General features: G+C 42.7%; 1 protein-coding gene across 2 annotated transcripts in view; it reads right to left on the bottom strand.

The window, feature by feature from the left end:
• Window positions 1–1,101: 1,101 nt before the first annotated feature.
• PPM1G (protein phosphatase, Mg2+/Mn2+ dependent 1G) overlaps window positions 1,102–14,437 on the bottom strand; it is a 37,038-nt gene continuing 23,702 nt past the window's right edge. Inside the window, exons 2-11 of one of the 2 annotated variants that reach the window (XM_044663717.1) lie at window positions 8,539–8,608; window positions 7,063–7,148; window positions 5,495–5,627; window positions 4,797–4,919; window positions 4,116–4,183; window positions 3,800–3,943; window positions 3,000–3,234; window positions 2,497–2,626; window positions 2,059–2,161; window positions 1,102–1,755 (exon numbers count right to left, since the gene is read on the bottom strand). In XM_044663717.1, coding sequence (XP_044519652.1) covers window positions 1,549–1,755; window positions 2,059–2,161; window positions 2,497–2,626; window positions 3,000–3,234; window positions 3,800–3,943; window positions 4,116–4,183; window positions 4,797–4,919; window positions 5,495–5,627; window positions 7,063–7,148; window positions 8,539–8,608 — 1,299 coding nt within the window. In that variant the 3' untranslated portion in view covers window positions 1,102–1,548. Of the gene's footprint in view, window positions 1,756–2,058; window positions 2,162–2,496; window positions 2,627–2,999; window positions 3,235–3,799; window positions 3,944–4,115; window positions 4,184–4,503; window positions 4,920–5,494; window positions 5,628–7,062; window positions 7,149–8,538; window positions 8,609–14,437 lie in introns of both variants that reach the window. The other variant, XM_044663716.1, reaches the window with a different exon arrangement.

Genomic DNA, 14,437 nt, shown 5'->3' with positions numbered 1-14,437 from the left:
GCCCCCATGCAGCGGCGCGGGCCCCGGGCAGCCCCCGGCCCTGGCCCCGGCGCCCAGCTCAGGCCGCTCCCGCCGCCGCCGCCGCCGCTTCCATTCATGGAGCCCCCCCAACCCCCCTCCTTTCGGAGACCAGCTGGTACCTCCGTACTCGCTTCCGCTTCCGCTGTCGCGAAGCTCCACGGAACTCGTAGTCCATAGGAAACAGAAAAATCAGTCACTTCCGTGGCTCAGTAGCTCGACCAGGAAGTAATTGTGACGGGGTCGTATGAAAACCAATCAGCAGTCGGATTTCCGGTACTTCCCCCACACCCCACCAAGACTTTTTAAGTCTGGCGCCCTTACCTCGAGCCCAACTGCCCAAGTTCCCCTTGGCCAAAGAAGGTGGGTAGCAAGACTCCTACTGTCCCTCCCCATTCCCGAGCGCGGGGGTGGCTCTCCTCCCTTCTCTGCGAGTCCCACGTTCTGATCCGGTCCGCAGCAGAACCCGATACCCTCGTGCCCGGATCTCCGCACGGCCCACCGTTTCTTTCCTCGAGCCTTCGGAGCCTGGTCCTATGGCCCCTACCCCCGCCCTCCGTAGGCCTCGTAGTGACCCACCCACAGATCGCTTGAGCCTTCAGCTCCTTATACTCCTGGGCAGGCCCACATACCTGCAGACGGAGGAAGGACAGGACCCTTAGAGCCAGGCTGCTGCACACTGGCCATGTGTTGGGGTTTTGGGACTCTTTATGAAATTAATGCCAATGGTGCATTTAACTCCCCAACCCAGCCAACTCCACCCTTTCCCAGTGTAATGTCCTTTTCCTTTGTGCCTCCACGCATTTGAACACCCATCAACCGTGCCAGCAACGCTTCCCCCAACATCAGCCTCAAAGTCTTCTCCAAAGTAGAGCTCTGGTAGTCCTGGCACCACTAGAACGCTCTCCTCATTGCTCCTACCTCCAGTGACCCCTCCCTCCCTCCCTCCAGCTCTTCACCAGGATTACCACTGGGGACGCACCTTGTCTGTAAGGGAGGTGGACAATCAATTTTGGCCGAATTGGGCTGTAGAGAAGTGTACTTGGAAGTGGTTACAGTAAAGAAGGACACCACAGGGCACAGTTGGGTTTTGGCCTTTAGTCTGAAAAAGTGTTGATTGAAAGTGTACAACAGAGTGGGTGGAAGCGGCTAGGGACCAGGGAGCCGCCGATAAAAAAAAGTTCTTAAATAAAGTGTTCACAGAGTAAAAACCAGAACCACCAGTCCTTCCCTCCAACACATCAGCACAGGCACATTAATGGTGACTTGCACAGGGTCAAGGCCTCCAGCTGGTGCCGTGCTCCACCTCTCCCACTGCCCGGTGAGGGGACCAGTTGGGGGAGAAAGAAGGGGCTCCCGCAGTGTGTTGTGTGGAGGGAGAGCCCTCTTTGGAATGGGCTAAGCAAAGCCACCCCGGATCCCCCTGCACACCACATTTCCACTGCTAAGGCTAAAGGAAAAAGACAAAACTCAGTCTTAAGTCCGGTGGGCTCAGAAAACAGTCTGGGTGGGCAGGAGAGGATATAGTTGCTATTCCTGTTTGGCTTTCTTGCTGTTGTCACTGCTGCCATTCTCCCCAGCGGTTTCAGGGGTCATAACCTCCTCTAGTCTCCTCTTGCCACTCTCAGGTTGGGGTGTTGCTGTGCTTCGGGGTTTGAAGCAGATGATTATGCAGGTCATGTTGTCACACCCAGTGCCATCCCCAGAAGTGTCAGGTGCCAGGCACTGATCCAACAGCTGCAGGGAGAACAGGTTACCTGAGTCACAGGGTGGGGACAGAGGCTGAACCTAATAGTTTATAATAGAGCTGGCCCTGCTCAGTAAGTTTGAAAGGAGTGGAGGAAGAGTGCCCCAAACATCAGGAAAAGGCTGTCACCTGCTGGTCAACTAATAACTACCAGCAGTAAAGAAAAACTTCCATTGGGCTGGTTTTAAGTTTTGCATTACTGATTTGCATTACATGATTTAGACTGTAATAGAGGTCCAATTTGTATTACATTTAGAGGACCCTCCCACTTCTTCCCAGGGTGCTCAGCTCACCTCTTCCACAATGGAGGAGAGCAGTCGAAGCTCCCCATTTTCATCCCTTTGGCTGATCTTGGCCTGGATAAAGTCCACCACTTCCTGGCTGCTCATCACATTCCTGTGGTCAAACACAATGGTCAGAGCACTAGCCAGGCCCCTCCAAGCAGAGTAAAGGTTATTAATAGTATGTAGGAGGTCCAGTTATGTTAACGCCCAAGCCAGTGAAAAAACCCTCAGCCGTTGACCTTACACTTGGAGTTTTGACTCACAAAGGCCTAAGTCTTCTAAAGCAGCTAAGGGAATACAAAACTGCTTAATGCAGGTATTAAATGAAAATGGCACAGAAGCATTAAGCACCAAGTAGAGAGTTAGAGGAAGGTCTACAGCAAAAGGAGTTCCCACCCCTTACTTACTAGATGCCTGTGACAAAAGGAATTCCCATCCCTTACTTACCAGATGCCATCACAAGCGATGACCATGAAGTCATGGTCTTCATTGAGGGTTAGCACCTTAATGTCAGGCAGTGCAGAGATCATTTGCTCCTCGGGTGGCAGATTCTTATTTCTTTTGTAGAAGTGGTCACCTGGTATGAAAATGGATTGCCATAAGTATTGCTATCTGGACAGGGAATTGTATTTGAGGCACTTGTACCTGCTACTCTCAGGTTTTGGGGAAGTCATATAGAACAGCAGGAAGAGACCAGGAGTGAAGTGGGTAAAGAACCAGGAGACCAAGGCCTAGTTCTAGCTGCCATTTAATTTTAATTTGACCTTTCATTCCATTTAGTCATCTAAAAAATTAGAGTAATAACTTATCCTTTAGTCATAATGAGAGAAAATGATATGCATATTTTTACATACAAAGTGTTTTCAAATATTAAAAGCACTATACAGATGTTACCATAGATTGTCTTGGAAGGGTGGAGGTCCTGGCATCCCCTCCCAAGAGTCTCTTACCAATGGCTCTAGAAAGGTTGAGGCCTCCGTTGACTCGACCATCCATGGTAACCTTGCCACCAGCGTTTTTGATTCGTGCTAGCTCCAGTTCATCTTCAGGTTTATGGTCATAGGACATATCTAGGGCTTTGCCAGCTTCAGACACCACACATCGAGAGTCCCCTGCATTTGCCACAATCAGCTGCTTCCCCCGAATCAGAGCCACCACTGCTGTTGTGCCACTATCTGAGCCAGGCTTTATGGGAGGAAAAAATGGAAAATATCATGAGGACCACCATCATGTCCCTGGGTTCACCGATTCACCCAAACAGTTCCTCCCCAGGCCTGATCCTCTTATCCCCAGCCAAGGGGAATAGTGGAGGCTCCTAGTTTAGGAACTGTATCCACACTTTTTTTTTTGTTTGTTTTTTTAAACCCTTAACTTCTGTGTATTGTCTCATAGGTGGAAGAGTGGTAAGGGTAGGCAATGGGGGTCAAGTGACTTGTCCAGGGTCACACAGCTGGGAAGTGTCTGAGGCCGGATTTGAACCTAGGACCTCCTGTCTCTAGGCCTGACTCTCACTCCACTGAGCTACCCAGCTGCCCCCTGTATCCACACTTTTAATAAATGAAGGCTAGGTGAAAAAATCTTTCCAGGGAAAAAAACCTACAACTTTGCTCTATTAAGGTAAAAGATTCTTCAGATCCCCCCATTTGGCAAACAATAGAGATCTTGTAGCCAAGGCTTTCATGCTAAGACACAGATGTAATCCTTATTCCCAAAATCAAAACTATACACATGCCTCTGCTTTCACACATACCTCCTCTTTGCCCTCCATCCCAGGCAACATCATCTCCTCCTCCTCCTCTTCTTCCTCTTCCTCCTCTTCTGCTTCCTCTGTGTCATCTTCATCGTCCTCATTTGCTTCCTCACTGCTGTAGCCATCTTCATCTTCACTGCACTCCTGCCACAGAGATGATGCCACACTGCTGAAATGAGGCTGAACCTTCCCTACCCTGAAGCCCACCCATCTACCACCATCAAATCCTACCTAGTCACACTCTCTCCAACCCCTAAACACTGCAACTTAGAAGATGGGGGTGGGAAAATTTCAGGGTGGGATGGGCATCAGATACCTGAACCTGGGTTTGGCTGTCATTATCGAGGAAATCCCAGGGAAGACCAGAGATGTCAGCAAAAGGTCCTATAGTCACCCCCCCAAAACACAGTTAAAACCCTCTCCAAGGAGAAGGAAATGCCCTGATACCCCAATTATCATCTACCTTCTCGTTTCTTCTTTGGGAGATGGTTGGGCTTCTGAGGGCCAAGACTGGGTCTATCTCTTACTGCCTCCACCCAGGAAGAGAGTTGAAGTTAATTCTGATGGTGGCGATATTAGGCTCAAGGAAGCTAAATCTTTAGGGGAGTGGGGAGGATGGGAGGGAAAGTTTGAAAAAAATGGGGTGGGGACAAGACAGTCCCTCTGTGCAAGTAGAGCACCTGTTGGCCCTCACAGGCCCTTACCTCACTGTCTTCCTCTTCCTCCTCTGCCTCATCTGACTCATCCTCACTGTCCTCAAAGAACTTGGACTTAGCAGCTCGAGGTGGCTTGGCGGGGGTGGAAGAGCAGGAGGGGCCAGCCTCTCCAGTGGGGGTGATAGGCTCATCGCCCTGGACTGCCTCAGTCCCACGTTCCAAGGTGGAGGAAAGGTCTGTGTGGGCCTCAGCTATGGGGCCATTCTCCTCCACAGAGGATTCCCCTGATGGCTCCTCAGGCCCTGCCTCCCCATTGAGGCCCTGGGACCCTGGTTCCTCACCCAACCCAGCCCCAGCCTTGATGTGGGGAGGGCCCTTGTGACAGTTCTGCCCGTAGCGTGTTAGAAGTTCCTCAATGGTCATGGTGGCCTCTTCATGAAGCAGGGCTGCTTCCTCATTGTCCACTGTAGGAAACAGACTAAATCAGAGCCTTGTTATGCCTTTTTCCCTATGAAATCATTCCCTACTTTCATTCAACATTCCTACAGCTTAAGATTCAATTTCTATCTCAACAGGGTGCTTAAGGCCCCTCTCATTATTCAGGAACAAAGAGATCCTCTTTTCCTATATACTACTTGAGAAAGGCTTTTTACACTCTTATCTGTCAATCTATTGTACCCTCAATCTTCCTTTCAATTTTATTACAAAACCTAATCTGACAGAAAAATCATGGAGAGCTCAGAAAACTAAGATACTGCTTCATCCTTGGAAAACATTCTTAACATGCTGGGCTGACTTGATTCTTAACTATTACAGCTTAGTAAGAAACTCCTATCATGAGCCCAGAAGAGTTCAAGGGCCACAAAAGAGTGCTATCCTAGCCCATCATAAGCATAACCCACAGATGGCACACCATAGTGAATAGTAAAGACTCTCAGTCCTAAGGAAGCCAACCTCTCAATGATCTTTTACTAGTGCACCAAACCAGCCCGTTTGATGCTGCCGTTTGAAATAAATGGCACCATCAAATTGTACTCACCATCATCCTCATCAGCCACCTTTTCCTTTTCATCCTCATCCTCAGGAGGCCTGCCTGCAATCTGGGCCAGCTCTTTAATGACCTCTTCTGTGGTCAGTTTGGCATCAATAGCCAAGAAGGCATCTTCCAAAGCCTGAATTTAAGCAGAATAATATGAAAAAGACAGGAGGATTAAATAGGTTCTCAAACTTTTTGGTCTCAGGATGTCTTTACACTTTTAACAACTGAGGATTCGAAAAAACTTTTTTAAAATGTGGGTTATAGGGGGCAGCTGGGTAGCTCAGTGGATTGAGAGCCAGGCCTAGAGACGGGAGGTCCTAGGTTTAAATCCGGCCTCAGTCACTTCCCAGCTGTGTGACCCTGGGCAAGTCACTTGACCCCCATTGCCTACCCTTACCACTCTTCCACCTATAAGTCAATACACAGAAGTTATGAGTTTAAAAAAAAAAATGTGGGTTATATCATCTATCAATATCACTTACATTCAAATTAAAATTGATATTAAAAAATAAACCCATTATATGTTACTATATGTAATATTTTTATGGAAATTTTCCCCCCCAAAAAAATCAGTAAGAAAAATGTCATTGTTTTACATATTTTGGTAGATCTCTTTAATGTCTGGCTTAGTAAAAGATAGCTGGATTCTCATATCTACTTCTGTTTTCAATTGTTGCAATATGTTGTTTTGATTGAAATATATGAAGAAAATCTAACCTCACATAGGTAGTTGGAAAAGGAAGGAAATGTTTTAATAAGCAAGTAGCACCTTAATGTTATTATGAAAAAAGTTTTTTTTTACCCTGTGGACCCAGTGAAAGGGTATTAGGAACACCTAGGGGTTCTGAGATCACAATTTTAGAACTGCTGACCTAAAGGAGATGTCTGCCTACTATGCTATATATATAGTACAAATAGAAGTATGACACTATATTCTCTAGTACCTGGATTAAGGCCCTACAATTAAATTTAGAACTTTGCAAAAGATCTTAAACAAAGGGGAAATAAAGAGGCTAGCTAGATTCTAAAAATCTGGAAGAGAAAATAAAAAGAACTAGTCATAAGGAATGAAGAGAAAGGAACAACCTTTATTAAGGACTTATTCTGTGCAAGGTATTGTGCTAATTTATAATATCTTTATAAATATCTCATCTGATCCTCACAACAATTGAGGGAGATGTAAGTATTATCATCTCCATTTTTACTGATGAATAAACTGAGGGAGATAAAGGTTAAGTGACTTGCACAGAGTCCAAACCCCAGTTTCTTACCTAGCTCAATATTCCTGGATATAAAGGCAAAAATAAAAATGATATTTAGTATTGATTTAGTGCCTATTAGGAGCCTCAATTTGATCCTCACAAAAATCCTTGGAGGTAGGTACTATTTATAGCATTTATCAAAGGTACTATTTTATACAGATGAGGAAACTGAAGCAAACAAAGGTTAAATGTCCAGGGTCAAATAGCTAGGAAATGTTTGAGGCTGAGTTGGAACTCAGGTCTTCCTGACTCCAGGTCCAATATTCTATCTACTTTGCCACTTAAAGATACAACTGGGGCTCTTACCTTCTGTAGTTTTCCTTCTTTGTATGCTTTCTGATCTTTGATGATATCAGGGAGATATTTGGCACAGTACAGTGCAACTTCTTCCCCTAGAAGAAAGATAAAATCATTCAAAGAGCCTGTTTCATCATCTCTCTTGGAGGTATATCCACATACAGATAGTTCTTGCTTTGTGTAAGTGGACCATTCCACAGAGATTATATAAAGTAATTTTTACATAATATGAATTTGCCTGCAGATGTGGAGAAAGGTGGGAGGAAGGAGACTGGCACATGGTTTAAAGGCACATTGGGACCAGGTATAACAATAAAGAAGCCTGGCCAGAACTGAGAGGAAGAGGCAAGTGGGGAAAAACATACATGGCAGCCAGGTACAGACAAACAGGAGAAGATGGGCAATGTGCAAGGGCCAGGGACAGACACGTGGTACCCGAGTGGACAGACAGAAGACAAACATGCAGGGGCTTGGACACATGTAGGCAAACTGAGACAAAGGTCTCTTCTGGCATTGTTCTTTTTAACTTGCAGGGTTTTTCTTTAAGGGTTATTTCTGGAGTGGGGGAGGCACTGGCTACTGAAGAACAAGGGCAGGAGCAGAATACTGTAAAATAATGTTAACGGTTTTTAGAATGCAGATTTCTTTCAGAATTCTTTATAGAAAGTCCAATTTGCATAATGAGAATTGATATAAAATAAGAACTGTCTTTTCTTCTTGTGGTATACCCAAGTCTCAGCCCACAGAATGAAGAAAACTAGGGAAGAGGCCCCTTGAATAAAAAAAAGTCCAGTCAATTTATGGCATACATACTGAATCATTAAAGCATTGTTAGGAAGAGGAAAGCAACAACTACAGCCTAAGTTCCACATGAAAGAAAAGTACATTTAAAAACAGCTGAAGAGACCATTAAACTTAGGCAGTCCATGGGAGGCATGCATACAAACACACCTGCTGCCAAAGCAAATAGGTCTGGATGTTTAAGTGGATGGAAGCTTTTGGCAAAGAGTTTGGGGCTCTAGTACCACAAAAGCAAATAGATCTAGTCTGGTGATGGCAAACCTATGATATGCGTGACATGCATAGCCATTTTTGCTGACACGCAGAGAAAAGTATGGGGCCGCATGCCGAGGATGAAATGTTTGCTGTAGTGTAGTGTAGACACTGTGTACTATAGATGAAAATTCTACCTTTATTAATTTACCTATTTTGGTTTATTAAATACAGTTATATATTACAATTATACATTTTTTTATTTAAACTATAAATATCGCGAAATTGTGTTGTTGTTTTTTCTCGGAAGTGACACACCACCTGAGTTATGCTCAGTTTTTTGGTGAATTTTGACACACCAAGCTCAAAAGGTTGCCCATCACTAATCTAGTCAATTTGAAGGTTCAGAAGCTTAAGAGTCCCATGGGCTATTCTTAACATAAAAAGATGTCCCAGAACCCTAAATGTGACAATCTGTCCAACTGTACTTACCTCCATGTCCATCGTAGACTGAAAACATGGCTGTCTCACTGTCCAATTCAGGAATACAGTTGTGAGCATCCTGGGAGAAGAACGAAATCAGAGTAGTGCTCCCAGGCAAAAGTTACTTTCCCTCAACTTCTCTATGTCACTTCAAGTCTTGAAGATTTCACTCAGGACAATCTCATGAACCATTCCTTCCCTGCCTAGTACAGGAAGACTAAGTAGGGTAAGTTGGTTTTTTGGGTTTTTAATGGTGGAAAAGAATAAAGTTTAGAAAATTAGGTGGCTCCCCAACCATGTTGGCAGTCTGAGCCTAGTTACTTTACTCTTGGGCATTCCAGTCTTGTACACAGTTAGAACCACCTCTTGTTGCTAGGCTTCTAAACTAATCCTTCTGAATTTGGATTCAAAGAAAAAAGTTCTATCAAGAAGTGACAACTCCCGTGAGATCCCCTTAGCCCTACAGTAGCTTTCCTAAGCCAAAAAAGGGACTTGAGAGACTATTCAATCCAAAACCTCACTTTACAAATAAGGAAACTAAGGATCAGGAAAGCTAAACAATTTGTTTAACATCTTGCAAGGGGAAGTAAGTCCAGAGTTATATTATATTTCTCTCTTTCAACTCTTACCTTCCATCTTAGAATCAATACTGTATATTGGTTCCAAGGCAGAAGAGTGGTGAATAGGCAATGGGGGTTATGTGACTTGCCCAGGGTCACAGAGCTAGGAATGTCTGAGGCCAGATTTGAACCTAGGACCTCCCAGCTCTAGGCCTGGCTCTCAATCCACTGAGCCACCTAGTTGCCCCTGTTCTATTATGTTTCTTAGCTTTACTTATAGCAATGTCCCTAAAAGTCTGATTTCCCACAAGGTTTCCTATTCCCATTGTCTTTCTTGACTCTTTGCGTAAGCAAGAGACTAGACTTTATATGAACAGGAATTCGGACAAGGACCAGAAAGTTTAACATGAAATTGACCGAAGCTCTCCTCTTGAATTGATTCAATTTTCAGATTTCTAAAAACTATATTCTTCTTAGAAGTATACTGCTGAGGTTCTGGCCATCCCTGTTTTCTCAAGAGATGGATCCAAATATGCTCACTGATAATTTAACCCTGCTTATCAAGATGTAATCTTCTCTTTCTTTTTCATGCCAAACTTATTCAAAGAAGTTTCTACATTTGTTATGTTTCTCCATTTGTTTCATTCCCTGCAACTGCAACTGTATAATTTGGCTCCTTCTCCCACCATTCTCCTGAAAGCCTTTCCAAAGTCTTTCCAAGAAGTGGGGGGATACTCATCAATTGGGGAATGGCTGAGTAAGTTATAGTATATGATTGTAATGAAATAATATTGTGCTGTAAGAAATGATGAGGAAAAGGAGCTCAGAAAACCCTGGAAAGACTTACATGAATTGAAGCAGAGTGAAATAAGCAGAACAACACTATACAGTGGCAGTAATACTTTAAAATGAAAATTTAAAATGAAAAACTAAATAACAGGTATTCTCAGCAACACAATGACCCAAAACTATCCTAGAGGACTCATAATAAAAAATGCCATCTATGTCCAGAGAAAAAGAACTGAGTCTAATCTGGACTTTTTTTCACTTTCTTATTCTTTTTCTCTATTTGAGTTTCCTTCTACAAAAGGATTACTATGGAAAAATGTCTTACATGATTGCACATGTAAAATCTATATGAGATTGGGGTGGTAGGGTAGGGGAGTGAGGAAGGAAAAGAATTTGACACTCAATATTCTTTGAAAAATGTTGGAAACTGTTCTTTATATGTAATTGGGAGGAGGAAATTTAATCTTAAAATATTAAGTCTTTTCAAGGTTACCAAGTGATCTCTTATTTAAAAATCCTGCCCTTTGGGCTATTGATCTAATTAGCTTCCCCCAACACCAACTCCTTTTAAGGACTAAGTCAGGGAACTTTTATATGAGATAGCTTAAGTGATGAGATGAAAAACTAAGTCAAGATCCTCAATCAAATTGTTATTGAAAGTGGCAATCCCATTACTGGAGAACTCCAATGAGGGATAGGAGAATGACCCTGGAAACTACATGGATAAGCCTAATCCTCTTGACCAATATAGATTTTGGCAGAGAAAGGACAGTGCAGGGTAACAAAATGTACTTAATACTAATAGTTAATTGGTGTTAGGAGCTCCATAACTGTACTTCAAGGAATATAGGGGGTATTAGGTCAAACAGTCTCAACTCAAGGATGCTTGTAGCAAGAAAATTATTAGAAAGAGATTAGGGGGGCAGCTGGGTAGCTCAGTGGAGTGAGAGTCAGGCCTAGAGACAGGAGGTCCTAGGTTCAAACCCGGCCTCAGCCACTTCCCAGCTGTGTGACCCTGGGCAAGTCACTTGACCCCCATTGCCCACCCTTACCACTCTTCCACCTATGAGACAATACACCGAAGTACAAGGGTTAAAAAAAAATAAAGAAACTTAAAAAAAAAAAAAAAAAAGAAAGAAAAAGATTAGGGAGCAGCTAAGTGGTTCAGTAGATAAAAAGCCAAGTCCAGAGATGGGAGGTCCTGGGTTCAAATCTGTCTTCAGACACTTCCTAGCTGTGTGACCCTGGGCAAGTCATTTAACCCCAGCTGCCTTTGCCCTTAGTGCCTTGGAACTGATATCAATTCTAAGATGGAAGGTAAGAGTTAACAGAAAGAGATTAGGTCCAATTCAGATCTAAGAATAAAAGAGAATGGAGAAACTTAAAGTTTCAGAACTGGAAATCCTAGAACAGTGAGAAGAAAAGAGAATTTAGAATGGAAAGTGTCTTGGATAGTGTTAAAGAAGAAAAAGGGAAGCCAAAGAAGGGAATCTTTTTCAAAGACATTTTTAGGGAGACTTCCCAGTATTAAATATTATTCCCTTAGAAAGAAGCCAAGAGCCCCAAGGGGGAAAATGGATAGGTTCCAAGCCAAGAAATAGGAAAGAGAGCCTGGGTGTTCCCTTGATGTAGCATACTCAACACAGGCAGCTGAAAGTTGAGAGGGAGCTGAGCCAAAAATCTTGGACTAGGAAACTGTTAAGATCAAAATTTTCTTGAGCTTCTGTTTATAGAGCCAGTCTATAAAGAGCTTTTTGATCAGGGTAGGCTTCTCTACTAAAGCAACTTTCAAGGAAAATGACTCCCAAAAGGAACACCCAAGGACAACATTATAGTACTTGCACTACAGTCTGAAATAACATCTCTGATGATTTATATGATGTTCTGCTAAATGGCTAGGAGATCAGCTAAAGGAGAGAATCTGGGTGTGACAAGTGGTGGCTACAACTATTAGCAAACTAAAAGCAAAATTGAATGCTTTAGACCCAGAGCATTTACAACTTATTTCTCTCTTTCTACAAGACAAGATAAATGAACTACTGTGATCACAACCACAGCAAGCCCTGCTCTATAGCTAGAATACAATAACTTCTATATTAGGGGCCAGAAGGATATGAAGAATACTGCAAGTGCAGAAGAGACACTTAGAAGAAAAAGGAAGAAAAAAAAATACAACACAGACTTTGAGTTCTGGGATAGGAGAATTTGAGTTAATTTCTCTTTAGACTTACTCTCTAGAGCAGGGGTCGGCAAGGTATGGCTCTTTCTGCAGGAGCCATAAAGTCCTTTTTTTTTTTTTTCAGGCTCTGTTACAGGAGCGTTACAAAAAAGCTCATACTTTGGTGGTGAGAGTAGTGACAAATGATTGTTTTCTCCACAGGATTTTCACTCTTAAAAGCTGAGAGTTAATGTGACAGTAGAAAAGTCTAGATTTCTGGAGAGGTTAGGAGGTCCAAGAGACAGTCACACCCTGCTTTATAAGACCAAGAAGAAATTCTATTAAGCTCTCAAATGAACCCTAATCCTTCAGTCAAGGAGACTAATTTTGAAACAGTAGCAGACCTTTCCCATCATTAGGGATATTATGGCAGGCAGGAAAAGTGTAGGGGTACCCCTAGAACAAGCAGATATGGCAATTATCCCAAATTTGAATAGGAATATGAAGGTAACCCTGCCCATTCTAAAGATGAAATGAAGATATCTCAATCTTTCTCTGAAAATTCCCACCAAATAGAAGGGACAAATAGAGTTCTATTATGACGGGCCTTCTTCCAGGTAAGGATATAACATCCATGTCCAGAGATGGTATTAATTAAACCTAGCCCCCAAAAGAACATGATCCAGTCACAGGGTGAAAATATTTTTCTTATACCTCACACCAACTGTTCACTTAAGGGGAAGTAAGAACTGAGAAGGTTTTCTCTAGCATCCTAGCAGGACCCAAAATTAAAACAGGCCACTTCTAGGAATAGGATTTGTTCAATATGAGGAAGCTGACTCAGATTTAGCCATGTACTTAACGAATTATACATGAACTCCCAAAGGGAGTTAGGCCAAGACAAGGAGCTCATGTAATCCTTTGTTAGGATGTCTCTCTATGTGTACAGGAACAGAAAGGGACTGACTTGTGAACAACAGATAATAGAGAACAGGAAGAAAGATAAGACTGCCACACACTATCAACATAATTAAAGAGTCATCTGTTCCCCTAAAACTCTTAAGAATATTAACTCTATCAATCAATGAGTATTTATTAGACATCTGTCCCCAAGGAATTTACATTCTACTTGAAAGACAACATGCATCTATATGAAAATAAAAGGAATATACACAACACCTCAGTACAAGGTAATTCAGGAAGGAAGGTCACAGGAAAAGAATTCTTGGAGAATGTGGCACTTGAGTTCTGAGGGAAATTAGAAATTCAAAGAGGTGGGGGCAAAGAAGAATATTCTGGGCATTGAGAACAATTAGCACAAAGACACAGAGATGAAAGACTTAAGTATTGTGTGAGAAAACAGCAATTAAGCCAGGTTAGTTGGACAGTGAAGTATACATGGTGAGCAATGTTAAAGAAGTCTGGAAAGCCAGGAATAGGTTGTAAAGGGCATTAAATGCCATACAAAGTAGTTAATAGTTTATCCTAGAGGTCATGGGAAGCCATTGGAGTTTAATGAGAAGGAAGGGTGACCTGGCTAGAAAGGCACTTTTAAGAAAATCACTTTGGCAGCTGTAAAGAGTATTCATCAGTGGAAGAGACTGAAGTAGGGAAAACAAATGGGAGGCTATTGAGTCCAGATGAGAGCAAAGTTCAATGTATCTACAGTTGTAAAATTAAGCTATTCTTGTCTGGAAGTTTGTTTGTTTTTTAATAAAATAAAATGTCCTTTCTAATATGCAAAGGGACATTCCTAGAATTATTCTAACAATCTCTGCCCTGATCAGGATCAAATGTGGCAGAGCAATAGGAAGAACCAAGTTCAATGCTGCCTTTAACACTTATTAGTGATGTGGCTTTAGACAAGCCAAAAGCTCCTTAAATTTCAGTTTTCTTATCTATAAAATTGGGGGAGAGGTGAAATTAGATGATCTCTGAGGGTCCTTCCAGCAAGTCATTAATTTCCCTGCCCATACTTTACATCAGAGAGGGAAAATGCTTGAAAAACTTCCTGCTAACTTTTAGAATGGGGGGAAAATGGGAGAAGAGACACCTGGAGAAAGAGCTTCAACTTATAAAGTAACAGTAGCCAAAAGGATGATCAGTTAGTCAATAAGTGTTTATTAAGTGTATACTATATATGCCAGGCAATGTGCTATGCACTGGGGATATAAAGAAAAGCAAAAGACAATCCCTGCCCTCAAAGTGTTTCCAGTATAATGGAGGAGATGAGCAAATAACTATGTACAAAGAAGCTGCTATGTACAAGATAAACAGAAGACAGTTAAAACAGAGGGAAGGTACTAGAACTAAGAAAGACTGGGAAAGAAAGGCTTCCTGGTAAAAGGTGGGATTTCAGCTGAAACTTGAAGGAAGCCAGGCTAGTCAGGAGGCAAAAAAA

Source organism: Gracilinanus agilis, chromosome 2, assembly GCF_016433145.1.
Source record: "Gracilinanus agilis isolate LMUSP501 chromosome 2, AgileGrace, whole genome shotgun sequence".
Classification (NCBI taxonomy): Eukaryota; Metazoa; Chordata; class Mammalia; order Didelphimorphia; family Didelphidae; genus Gracilinanus; species Gracilinanus agilis.
This window is presented reverse-complemented; position numbering and strand designations above follow the sequence as displayed.